Raw genomic sequence first — 13,540 nt, forward strand, 5'->3', positions numbered from 1 at the left:
TGGATCGTTAATATTCTAATAATGGCTGAAGACATTAGAATTTATTGCTCGCACACTGAGCTCAGTGCAAAGCAAAGGACAGTTACAGCAATTCCCTTGTACTCTGAAGTTTCATTTCTCCTACTCTGAGATTATAAAAACAAAAAGAACCTTCCACTATGTTTGAAAGCATTTGTTCTACAATCATTCCTTCTTTCTTCTCAAAGCTGCTGAACAGACTTAGCACCAAACCCTCTGAAAGCTGGGGTTTATTCTACTTCCAGTTTGTATGTTCCTGCAACCGAGAAAGTCCAATATTCCCCATCACACCCACAGTCTGCTGCACTTGCTCCCATCACCAGGGTTAGGGCAGTTCTAACTCCACTCCCTGAACAACAGCTTTCAAGGGTGCAGCAGTTATCACCTTCAGGTGAATACAAACAGTGCCTGCAGGGATATCTTCTCTTATGCTGAACATTCTTCCTGCTTCTATTCATTGCATCCTTCCCTTTATCCACACCTCCCCTCTTCCTTCCGTGCCTCCAGCCTACCAAGTAAAATTGGGCTTGACAACCACACAATAAATTTTTTAAAGTGTATGCTTTAGGGATATTTTTTTTTCCTTCAAAAATTTAGTCCAGCTTTTACAAAGGAATTTATCCAATTATTAATTCAACGAGAAAAAAACGAAAGGAAAAAAGTATGTGATCAGACAAGCCCTGTTTCAGGCCACATATTCAGGTAACAGAGCTATTTTTAGTTATTTTGACATCAATTTCAAAACATAAGGATAAAGTGAATGAATACTAAAGACAAGAATTGGCCAGGACTTTGGACTTCATCTGAAAAGAACGATGTAATGCTAACAGTATGCCCTACCAGAGTGCATTCATCCAGCACAGATCCAAAATTGTACTTTATGAGATGTCACTGACTTCAAACCCCAGAGGGAAGGAGGCTGAAGTGATTGTGAGCTATTTCTACATTCCTCAGTGTTGGACTAGCCCAAAGCTGGAGCAGAGCAGCATCTCAGGCGACACAGACCGTTCTGAAGAATGAAACGGCAGCAGCTGCTGACCCTACCAAAAAGCTGCTCAAAACCTCCCATCTGCAGCCTGCACTTCAAACTGTCCCTCTCACCCCCAGCCTCTGGCATTTCTTTGTGCAAAGGTTTGCAGAATAGTTTGAGGAAAACCCCCAATGTCTACAGTCCCTGATTTTTTACTCTACAGACTCTGCTGATGCTACTCTGGTTTTTAACCCGGTCTGAACATGCTGGTGAAGCACAAGGATTTTGTCTTCAGATGGGACGCTGTCACAATCCAACTCACTGCCTGCGGCCACAGCGCTTTATCTCGGTTTACTCTTTCAAGTATTAAGCATGCTTGATTTTCTGCTTAATTTTAGCAGACTTTCAAGTGCGTTTTAGAAAGAAAACCTACTGCTCTGTCTGGGAGGAGGTGTCTGTTGTCCATGAGCAAGTTCATTTTGCCTCCTTTCCTCCTAAGACTACTTTCTTTAATAATGTTTTTCCAAGGCTGAGAAAAGGCACATGTTATCAATATTCAATTCCTTTGTAAAGTTAGGGGCAGCAAAAATATAAACCTTTTTGTTTTAGGTCCTTTTTGTTTTTATCTTCAATTTTATTCCAATGTATTTTATTTGGAAAGGGGTGACCATTGTCATGCATATTATTAAGGAATCAAGGACTGCTTTACATTTTACATACTGTTTGTCATGATACCAAATGCTTCTCAGGAATTTTTCTGTGCTGATCAGTCTTGACATATCACAAACTTGGGCTATACTGTAACTCAATCTTTCTCTTTAGAGCAAATCCCAAACAATTACCAATTAGCCCAGTGAAGAGTGTTCCAAGTATGAACTTCTTCAAACCACGTTTTCACTATTCTGGTTTAGGACATGTCTTCCCTCTTTATGTCTCCTCTAAATTTACATCCAACCAGTTCTTCTTTACCAGCATGAAAGGCTGGCTGTGCTTATGTTGCAATTTAAGCATATCATGCAGCTTCAGGGTCATCTGGGTATGTAAAAGTCTATACAGACTTTCTGCTATCGGGGCTGACATTAACCTTTCTGCTTAACATTCCACTTTACACAAAAATCCAAACACGTCACAACGTATTGAAATGCAACAACTTCATACACATTTATGGCCTCCAAACATAGGCAGCAGATAAGTGTTTTGGGGTGGGGAGGGGAGATCAAAACTGTTTTTTCTCTTGCATCACCTTTAGCCTCAGAAGACTGATCAAACACACTTTAAATGGAAGTCTTTTAACCCAACCAGCAACACAAGTCTGCTAAATTGTAAATAATGATAAAGCAACAGAGTGACAGCAATAAACGCTGCATCTCCCACTGCTGCTAGTGTGGGCTCTGTGGTGAAGGAATGGAGCTCTCTTTATGGGTGAGAGACAATTTTTCATTTCTGCCTTTAGAAGTAATTCTCTAACACTTCCTTTGTGTGATAGTGATTACTTATTTTAAAAGAAGTTTGTGTTTCCTCAGCAAAATCATCCCTTGAAGCATGAAAGCCCTACACAGGACAGTTTGAATTTGCAAGGCTAAACTGTGATTATATATATAAACAAAAATATTCTATGTAAGACTGAGTGTGTGGAGAACTCCTCTGGAACTAGCCCGCTCTTCCTTCATACCCCTTAGTAAGATATAGCCCCCATGGCAGGGTGGGCAATTTATGACAGCAAGGACAAAGAAAAAATTTCTGCTTCAGCCATGTTTCACTGTTACTGGTTTTAATTGTTGACAGGGCACATAAAAAAATAAATCTATACTTCTGCTTTTTCACCCTCTCTGTTATAATTTCTTTATAGTGGGTCCTCTGAGTTAAAAAAACACATCAAACGTATTATATAGCACCAAACTTATGGCAAATCTGATCACAACAGAGAGCTGTGAACAGTCTCCAATAAAAACACACATATATCCCCTTTTACACTTTAGGAGTCATTTAGTTTCTTGATGAGAAAATGCCCATTAAGCAGAAATGAATACCATTTATGGCACAACCCTAGAAGGCTGCACAGTCCCCACCGAACCGAGAGCAAATATTTTGCATTAACCTCCCCTGATTGTCAAACACATACATGCTGAAAAAGTGCAACACTTTTTCCTATTGTATTCATTCAGGGTCTAAGTGAGATGTGATGTTAAGCCTCATGTGAAAGGCGTCTTGGAGGAGCCAGAGAGGGTTGGGTTTACATTTCAGCAAAGGAGAGGAGGTAGAAGCTGTTGAGTGTGGGGCGCCTGAGCGTGGCCAGGTCTGGCACTGCTGCACCCACAAGCCCTAGCACCCAAATCTTCTCCTGGAGTAAAAGAAGATGTGGGAAGGACACGAGCTTTTGGGTACTCCCCTTTGGTGACAAACTCTTAGCAGCACCACAAAAGATATACAATAAGCTTTTCTAGGGAAGCAGCCACTAAACCCAAATTTGGCTGAACTGTTGCCACATCAAGATAGCAGATTTTTGTTTGTTTAAAGGCAAAATTGTTTCTTCTTTGCCTACACAGAGCTGTGCTTAACAGAAGCAATACTGAAAACTGAGCAAATCCAACTGTGGCATTGTGTACTAATTGCACAGTAATAAAGACACGGCATGAAGAGAAACTCTTTTTAACCAGTTTATCCAGATACTGTCATCTGGCATTCCCTCTGGGTCTCCACATTGTGACTTTGTTTAAAAACTGCTTTTTTTTGGTTTCAAAAAATAATTGTCAACACTGTTCCTTTCAAAAAGAAAAATGTTCAGTTTTTAGTATTTTTAAAGCTTAATATTTTTCTTTTGAAGCTTCAGAAAAACAGAACTCTGAATATCCTGTTTCTGCAAGGCAACACCGCTCCTCCAAACACTTACACGCCAGGGCTCCAATTTCATTTTGTTTGCAAGATTAAGACCCTAAAAGTCAAGGATGCTAACATAATACACTTCTTTTATAAAACTAAAGACAAAGAAATCTTAAACAGATGGAAGAAAGCTTCCTCAAAATACAGACCCAACCTCCCTTTACTTCAAAATAAATATATTCACATTATTTTTAAAGGTAAGTTGTGACAACCTTGTTGATTAGTGCAATTCATGTGGCAGCATTTGCTTTTCTCTCACTCTCTACTACATACTGAAAATAAGGCAATTAAATGGGAAAATTAATTCCATTAATTAAAAATGTTCAGTCTCAAGCAAGACAGAATGATCTGAGTGAGAATTACAGCTGTATAAATGAACGTAAACCAAAGTGTTTTCCTTAACGTGTACTTTACTTTAGGGAGGATAAATTTTGCAGCACAAACCAATGATAATGGTATTTTAACAGTATCATAAAGCTGGATGGAGTTAAGAAAAGGTCTGTTTTATCTTTTAAAGAGAAAACCCTTGATGTAAGTAGGAAAATTTACAAGTAAAATACAATCCTTCCCACAAATTCTTTTACTGGCGAGCCTGAGCGAAAACTCTGGTCAAGTCAGGAAAGAAAAATCATTAAACTTAGGTGAATCCATAAAGCATCATAGCTGGAGTTTCAATACAGATCATTTTACAGTAAAATTAAAATAGAAGCCCTTTTTAATTATACAAAGTGTGCACATTATTACTGAGGAGAGGAATACACGCTTTCCTCGAGAACCATAAAATTGGCTGCTGGGAATTAGACTTCAGCTGCAATTATTATATGGTCCTATAAAGGATATTGAAAGTCTGATAAAATTGCACCCTTGTCATGTAACAGTGATGTTTAATGCTAAATAACCACTCTGCAGCATTCCAATCATAGTTTTCTCCAAACATCATAGCTCCCTTCTCACACCGAAAAGAAAACATAGCAGGATTTTGGAGCTAAGAGTATACGTAAATGTTTGAGATACCAAACAGACAGGTCAAAAGATATGTAAAGCCACATCGAGGCAAAACACCACATGTGATAAATCAATACTGATGGTCTTCTATAAAGCAAAGCCCTCCATGGACCCATACCCATCATAAAAGACTATATAGGATGGGAAGGAAATAAAAGCCCCGAATACAATGAAGCAAGCCCCTAACTGCATATGCCTAACTCAGCCCCACCACGTCCTGACAAATACCAGTGCCATACATTCCTAAAAGCTCGTTACAGTATGTGTTGTAAACAGTGAGTATCTGTTACGCCTACATACAGCTACAGGAGACTGGCTGGGCTTCTTGAGAACCTGGAATTTGCTTTCAGCAACATCAGTAGGCTTCTCGTGTGCCTCTCAGGCCTGCAGCTAGAGCATGGGACTAAAACCTGTAGATATTTCTAATCCCACAGACTCCATCACACTCACAACTTAGCCAGGCTGAATTTTTTACATGTACTGAGAATATCAAAGAAATATTTCTCTGACACATAACACAAGGCATGGGCAGGGGAAGGCTGGACAAGAATGAGGTTGTGGCATAAGGTGTGTAAATTTGGCTCTTGCAAATGAAGAGGAGAACATTCTTCCTCCTACAAAGAAGTACTGATTAAGTCCTTCATCAATTAGATCCTAGAGCATGGGGTTGGATATATGTCCTACCTTTTCTATAAGGCTTTGGTCTGCCTGCTGTTAAAATCCCAGCACCTGTGATAATGCCAGGCTTCAGAAAAAAGCCTCTGCACAGGAGCATGCAAAAGATCCCACATAGCTCTTGTTTGACACCACTACTCATGTGAAAAAACCCAGACCATTAGAAATCAAACCTACTTGTCTCCCAAATTGTGGCGGGAAACAAGCACCCTGAGCTGTGTTCATATGGAGACAGAGGGGCTACAGCTTTTCTCCAAGCCCAAGTGGTTGGTCATGGGTTTGTGTGGAGCTGCTTTTTAACAGGGGGAGGGGGCTGCAGTGCTTTCCCACCTCCAGCCTGGCTAGGCCAATCTGTTGTTTCCTGTTTGTTAAGTTTTTGGTTGTTGGTGGATTAAATTAACATTTGTTTTCTTCCCCAACTCAAGCAGTCTTGTCTGTTTTACCCAGGATCCTGAGTGGTGAGTGAGCCTTTTGGTACAGGTGCAAAAAAACTCACCCTGTTCTGACAGTATTTATCTACCATTGGGTAAAAAAATATATAAATCAGCTCCCCAAATGTAAAAAGAAATGAACTGGAAACTTCTGATGACAAACATAAAGGAAAGTTGAAAAGAGATACAATAAAGGCCTTTGAATAAAATTTATGATCGCACTTACACTGAGCAGAATTGAAATGTGGTAGTGATTTACTTTTCAGTACAGCTTTTTTTCTTGGAAGGGTTGAAAAATTTTCTCTGTCCTTTAAGAGCACAAATATTGCTGCTTCCTGATGAAACTTCAAGATCTGTCTTTTTTTTTTTTTTGGTAAAAATATCTGAACTCTCTAATAAACAAATTACCCAGAATCACATGATACTGTAATAATGTAAAATGATTCCTACAAAAATGAAACCATAAATGCAATGGACAGTTTTAAGAGAAGTCATGAAATGTGCCTTAGTTACAAGTTCGCTCCATGAGAAGCAATAATAGAGCGTGGCAGTTTCAGAACAAAACCACTGCTCATATTTACCTTATCAAAGGTAGAAAAAATGCCCAGTAGTATTCACACAAACACAAGCCATCAGATTTTCAGAATAAGGAAACACTTTGCTTACCTGGAACATCAATTAATCTCTTATAAACATTCAAGAAGGCCGCCTCTGCTTCTTTGCTTCTTTTACCCAATGCGTCAATCTAAAAGGGGTGATGAGAAGAGGCTTTTAGACTTGTTCCAATACAACTCTTGCACTCAGAGCTATAAAAATATATTGAATTATTTCATATGTAACTAGTTAATACATAAAAAGGGAACCCAAGTCTCCTGTGTGCAGCTCCTCTAGAAGAGACTTTGTAAGAATATTTCTGGTATGTTTGTAGAGAATAATATTTGAAGTCCTCTTTCAGCACAATAGCCAGCATCAGTATTTTTATGAACACAACCATCTCTTGTGATTCTTCGCTCTACATCTTTATAAAAAGCCTGGTATTTGCCAGACAACTTCTCTCCTCAACAACTCTTTTTCTTTACCGTTTACTAAGGTGTAACACAACAAACGGGAACCGTGTGAAGTTCTGATGTCAGGCTCTGCACCTTTATGGTGGAAAATCTCTATTTTCTATTATTTGCACTAAGCCTGTGAGAGGATGAAAAGATGTACTCACATAACACTAAACAAATGCGAGTCTTCTACTTGCAAATAGGTTTTCTAATAAATCTCAGGCATGGACTCATAGCATCTATCCTGCCTTACACTCCTGAGCTCACGCCAGGCTCCTCTGACTGGCCTCTCTTTGTATTCTGTAACATAGGCAATGCTAATAATGTAAGAAGCTGTCTGCCTAGATGAGAGGAAATACTCTTACAATCTGTTATTTGCCCCTGAATCTGTATTTTTTATCTAAAACTTCATTTTAGGCAGCTAAAGACAACTTTATGGCTCTGAGAATAAAACACTTGTTCCACAGCAACTTTTTGGTAAACATGTATTTTCCTAATGTACTAGAAAACAGAGGATTTAACAATTACTAAATATTGACAAAAAGCAACCAAAATGACCCAAGACCAAATCTACTGGATTAATACCCCAAAGCAGAAAGAGACAGAAAGGCAAACAGGAAAGCCTGAAACAATTCTATGGCAGCTTACCGAAATCAGGAAACTAAATGTATGGAGACTATCGTTGCCATATAATAAATAATAATAAAAAGCAAGGAAAGATCTGAAGAACTACGGCTACCAAGGCCTGATACCAATTCTTCTGTGTATTTGGAAAGCAGCTAACATTATGAAACCATTTAAAGGTGCGTACGTCAACATGTACTAAAAAAAGGAAGGTCCTGTCTGAAAAACGTCCTTGAATTCTTTCACTACATTATTGATTTGGTAGATAAGGCAGAAACAATGGAGTTGTCTGTCTCTGTATATCAGGAAAGTATTTGATATTTTATTATATGGGAGGGAGATCTGCAGAACTGAGAAGTGTGCTGCAAACCCACCCCGCTGCCGTGGTGTGCAGAGCTCCGGCGCAGGAAGCAGAGGGTGCCGGAGAGGGAAAGGAAACGGCGCAGGGAGGGGGAGAGATAAGCAGGAGGGTGCTGCGGGGTTGGATTTGGTGCCACTTCTGTTTACTTTGTACGAAAATGACTTTGAGAAGGGAAGGATTTTGGTGGGGCAGGGAAGGGGGGCCAAGCTTACAATGTAGATGATTAAAATAATGGAGGGAGTCAGACGCAAAAGTGCACGGGAGCAGAGCGCAGGAATGCCACGTGACTCATATAGATTAGTCTTATGGCTGATAAGTGACTTGTAGAGATCATTACAGAGAGGATTAAGGCCAGAACACTAAAGAACAAGGACAATTGTAGAAATTACACAGGAGCACAATGCACAACATGTAAACCAAGAAAAGACTCGAGGGGAGGGGTCAAAGAGGAAAATAAGGACACTGAAAGCATCTGCACAGCGTTTGGCAGCAGCAGTGAAGTCTGGAGAGATACGGCGAGAGGTTGTAAAGAGGCAAGTTATTGTAACACAAGACTGTATTTAGAGAAACAAACCAAAACTCTTATTTTGCTTACACCCCCACAAAATCTGGATTCGTTGCTGTAGCTCAGTGGAGGTGTAGTGTAACCTGACCTATTTGCAACTTATCAATTAAAATCAAGGGAAAAAAAGAGAAAGGTATTGGAAAGACGACAAACAAGCAGCAGAGACCAAAATGATGGGGGATGTGAAGAGCAGAGATAAATTCTCAAGAAACGCTGACCCTACTAGTCTTTCAGAGTTCACCAAGAAAGGCTACGGAGAGGCACTGGAATCTCGCAGGGCACACAACGTGCAGGACAGCAAGGGATTGATGGTTGTGAATAACCCATTTATTAATTTGAATTCAAGCAATCACAGATGGACTGATGCTCATTAGGGAATGAGAACATAAGTAATTCGGTTAGAACATTTTCACACAAAGAGTATTTGAAATTAGAATGTGGAACAAACTGCCAAAGGCAGAGAGGCACCGGGTAGTGTAAATCAATGCTTGGGAGTATCAGGCACCGTTTGGGAACGGGTGAGAAAGGAGGGGGCAGCCATCAGAAAGACTTTTGCAGTTGAGATATCTCATTGGTACATAAAGACAGACTTTGAAGGCCAAAGCACACCATATGTTAGACTTCTGGACTTTAACGTTCCCACATACAATTTTCTCTCGCTGCTGCTCAGCAGAGAACAGCCAAATTTAAATTACTATTATTAAATACAATTAGCATTACAGAACTGATTCTGTACTGTATTTTGAAAAATTCATTTGCCCCCTTTACAAAAACCAAAGCATTTAAATGTTTGCATTTCAGTGAAACAACACGATGGATTTGTTTTCCTATTACAGTTTTTTCACATTTTAATAAAGGGCATTTGTACTTATATTCTCCCTAAGTATTACAAAAGGTACAGTTTAGTCACTCTTCAATTCTATACTGATTGCAGTATAAACTAAAAAGGAGATCAAGGAGATCAGAGACATTCTGATGGAAGCAGTTTATAAATCACAGGAACTTTCACACCTTTCCTCTCCCCCCCCACCTAAGAACCAGAATTCTAAATAATCCCACAAGGCAGAAAGATTATTTTTCTTTAATTTGCTAAAAAATCACCAATCTGTCTGTTTTAAAGTTCTAGTAACAATTAGCACCACAACTATTTTATATCTTAAAATAAAACTTAGAAAAAGCACCATGACAACTTTAACTGGAATAATTAGGTACAGCAGCTTTCAGCTGCATAAGGACATATGGGATGAAAAAAACAAGACATCAAAACCAGCAAAATATAAATGAAGTCCAGAAACAGAGGAAACAGAGCACTGACATGGAAGTAAGTATTTGGAAGTTCACTGAAAAAAAAATTTCAAGTACAAGTAAAATTGTTTCAGGAGCCAAGAAGGATAAGCTGCAATCAGCTCACATTAAAACAGCTGATCTGCGTTATAAAACTCTTGCTGAACATTTTTATTTGACTCTAAAAACTTCAGGGACCCTGAAAGAAGTCAACTTACAATTATACTAACGTAGTCTTGACATGAGCTTAGCTCCAAATCTTAATTTATCTAAACCAGGCCCCATTATGTCTTCTCTGACTAGAAAGAAACAACCGTGACCTCTGTATTCCCCACCGCCCCCATCAACATATGTTCACTTTTAAGTTTTGGCATCCTATTTGTCTTGATAATACCACTGGCGCTATACTGAGATAACAGAAATGAGACACTAGGAATCCTCCCTCCTTAGCACACTCTTCATCTTTAAAATATCACCAGAGCTCTATGGAGGGAGCCGCAGTGAGACACTGGTTTGAGCGCAATCCTCCCTTTATCCACCTCATTTCCCCAGGTCAAGTGCTTTCATGAGTTGTTGCTGGGTGTACTGAGTTCATGCTGGAGGCTGAATGACATCCTTCCCCTCCGTACCCATCTCCCTCCAACCTGCCTGTGAAGACCTCCTTGGTCTGCTCCCATCCTCCACTGCCACAACGACAGCAGATTGCCTGATGTTGCTTATAAACGACTCCAGTCGCATGGACAGCCTGTTTTAGAACTGCTTGGTCACAGTCTAATATCTACTACATCTGGCTAAAACACAAATATTGTCAATGAAATCCACAGGCTTATCTCCATGTTCAGGTAAGCACCATCAGTCCAGCCATCTACATCTGGCTGAAGGTAGTTTTATCTGAATGTTGCCTCTGTCTGTTTCACCTAGATCCAGTCAAGTTCAAAGGATAACAGCAAAGTCTGTGACTTTGGTTTGGAATCTGTCACTCCTTATACACTAAGAAATTTCAGCATTAATTGAAGTCTAATGTCTACTGCCTCACAAATTGCCTGGATTATGTTTGCAAGAGTGGGATGGGATGCTCTTCTGTGCTGTACTGTACGTGGTACCATCTCATCAACTGCAGCCAGAGAGAAGGCTGCACCATTGTGTTTCTGAATTTAAAAATAAAACAGGAAGATAAAACTCTTTGCAAGGAAGCTGGGGCTGCCAGATGCCAACATGTTCTGCAGTGACACTCAAATTCACTGAACTTCCAGGTACCAGCCCATCAGCACAAGGCCACAAGACCAGCACATGGCCATGATGTGTTTGTTGCCCGTGGAAGATCAACTCAGATCATTCAGCATTGCTGTGATTTTCTTTTGTTTTTAGACAACTTGGCATCCCAAAGACAAGTCCTCAGTGAAGGGATCACATTGCTTTCTGTGTCTCTATGGCACTGTGGAAGAACTGGTGATTTACTTGCAGTACAATTAACTGCCTAGCCAGTGTCTCGAACACAAAGCATTCACAAAACTATGCTAAACACCAATGTTGTAGTCCTAACTCTTCTATTTATCCTCATTGTTCTTCAGTTGTAATTCTTATGAGTCACATCTTCACATGAAAGATATGTCTTTTACTGTCCTGCACCCAATCTGGAACTAACTCATCAATTCAAAATAAATTCTTAAGCCAGAAGTTATTTTTCTGTTCTGATTTTTAATAAACAGATGCCTTAAGAAGACACACATCCCCCTTCACTTGCAAAGCTCCCTTACACCTTTTGTTGCATTGTTTTGCATCACAAAGTTTTTCCACTTGTCTCCAATTACTTTGGGCTACCAAAATGCCATTAAGTACTGTCAGAAACACATTAAACAAGGGAAAAGCACAATAGCAACTCATTAACACACCATTACTTTAAGCCCTGCTATATTCTTGAATAGCTGCCTCCAATCAAATGGGGGTTATAGCATGCATTATTAGTGCTATGCAATGGCACTGGTCTTTCTTTGAAGCCATTACCATAGAGTTTAGCTGCTCTTTCAGATAAAACAGTACATCAGTTGCTAGGGTGGTTCGCTACAACACCTCTACCACACACCCTGTAGGTGTGGATTAGGAAGCAGGCAGTTTGCTTGACTTCCCTTTCTTAATCCCAACAGATATCTATAGTAATAAATACATTCATGAAAACACTGTAATTTTACAAATTAATAAAAAGACATTATTCATAATCCCAGTTTATTTTGCATCTGTCAAAAGAAAAAGTAAAAATACTATGTATGACCTTTGTTGCAATTAGAAGATTTTGGAAGTAAAATTTAAAAGAAATTATTGCTGTGCAGCTGCTTAAAGCACATGGTGTGTGTTTTAGCTGTGCTATAAACTCTGTAACAAAAACAAGGACTTCAGGATGGATACAACACCAATGTGTTTAACAAAGCTGCTGGGGTGCAGTGCATAGGTGTGCTACTAGGAAAGAGCCTGGGAAGGGCACGCCTGCCCCTCCAACTTGTAGGTTTAACCTCACGCTAACAAGGGTACTTTAAGGAGGACTCAAATCCTTCGGCTTTTAAATTCTGCTTCCCTCCACCGTGAAACAGCTGCAACCTTGAACCCTTGAAACTTTTCTCTTCCTTTCATGCCCAGATAAATCCTGGTTTTCCCAGACAAACAAGGCTGCCATCCCCTGAGGAAAGCTCAGCTCCCTTGTTCTCCCAGGACAGCTTCTTGTTGCTTTTCCAATCTTTGATCTTCCTTCCTTCCCAGTAAAACAGCCCAACCCAACATGCGCCTCAAGATAAGTGACAGCAGACTGACAGCTTTGTTTAAAAAGCTTTTACTACTTGCCACCCTGCCTTCAGATCCCTGTGACACTGGGTCTGCTGTCACTGCTGAACTTCTCCTGGATCCTTTGATAACCCGCCTGTCTCCCTCCTCACACCTCTCTGCGTTTCTGAGCAGCATTTCTCAGCTCCCACTCTCACTCGATTCCCAATCCATCCAAAACAGAGCAGCCCTGCTCTCTCCTCCTGCCTCAGGCCACAGGCTCCTGCTCCTCTTGCATCAGATGGAGTAAGCTCACTGTTGTTGCATGATTCAGCGCACTGACTCAATGGAAAACTAAGCAACAAGGGAGAGAAAGAATTTATTTTCCATCATGCCAACAAATTGAACTGACTCATCCTTTGCATTTGCTAGACTCAGCAGGAGGGAGGAGGTGGGCAAGGACACGGGCACGGATTCGGCATGGCATGAAACCAGGGAGACAAAATATAGATGGTAAAAGCAGAGTCAAAGAGACAAATGTTACAGAAAACTCCCTTCCCTAACTATTCTATTGACCAGTCTTTAGTGTATCGAAGTGTATTAACTTTGTTAATACATATATGTTTGTTCTCCTTATACCCTGTAACATAATAAGGTAGTAGAACTTCACTGGAGAGTTTGATATTGTTCATGCTTAAGTAAAACAAATTAGAGGACAGTCTGGTCCTGAAAATAAGGACTTTGCTTTGTGGAAGCTTAGAGCTGTCCATGAAAGATAAAGGATATCCCTGGACAATGGAGATAAGAGGTCAGTATCCTCACCTCTCTAACACGTTATTTAAACCCTTCCAGTGTTTGCTGGTGTCATAGATAAGTAACCCTAGAAAGTCTGACTCCAGAGTGTCTGGATCAACAGACAAGCATCAA

General features: G+C 40.0%; 1 protein-coding gene across 7 annotated transcripts in view; it reads right to left on the reverse strand.

Moving 5' to 3' along the window:
* CUX1 (cut like homeobox 1) overlaps nucleotides 1–13,540 on the reverse strand; it is a 270,926-nt gene that overhangs the window by 145,749 nt on the left and 111,637 nt on the right. For all 7 annotated transcript variants that reach the window (XM_062012619.1, XM_062012617.1, XM_062012620.1 and 4 more), the window contains exon 4: nucleotides 6,646–6,724. In XM_062012619.1, the coding sequence (XP_061868603.1) occupies nucleotides 6,646–6,724 (79 nt within the window). The remainder of the gene's footprint in view (nucleotides 1–6,645; nucleotides 6,725–13,540) is intronic.

Source organism: Colius striatus, chromosome 20 (genome assembly GCF_028858725.1).
Source record: "Colius striatus isolate bColStr4 chromosome 20, bColStr4.1.hap1, whole genome shotgun sequence".
NCBI classification, from domain to species: Eukaryota; Metazoa; Chordata; class Aves; order Coliiformes; family Coliidae; genus Colius; species Colius striatus.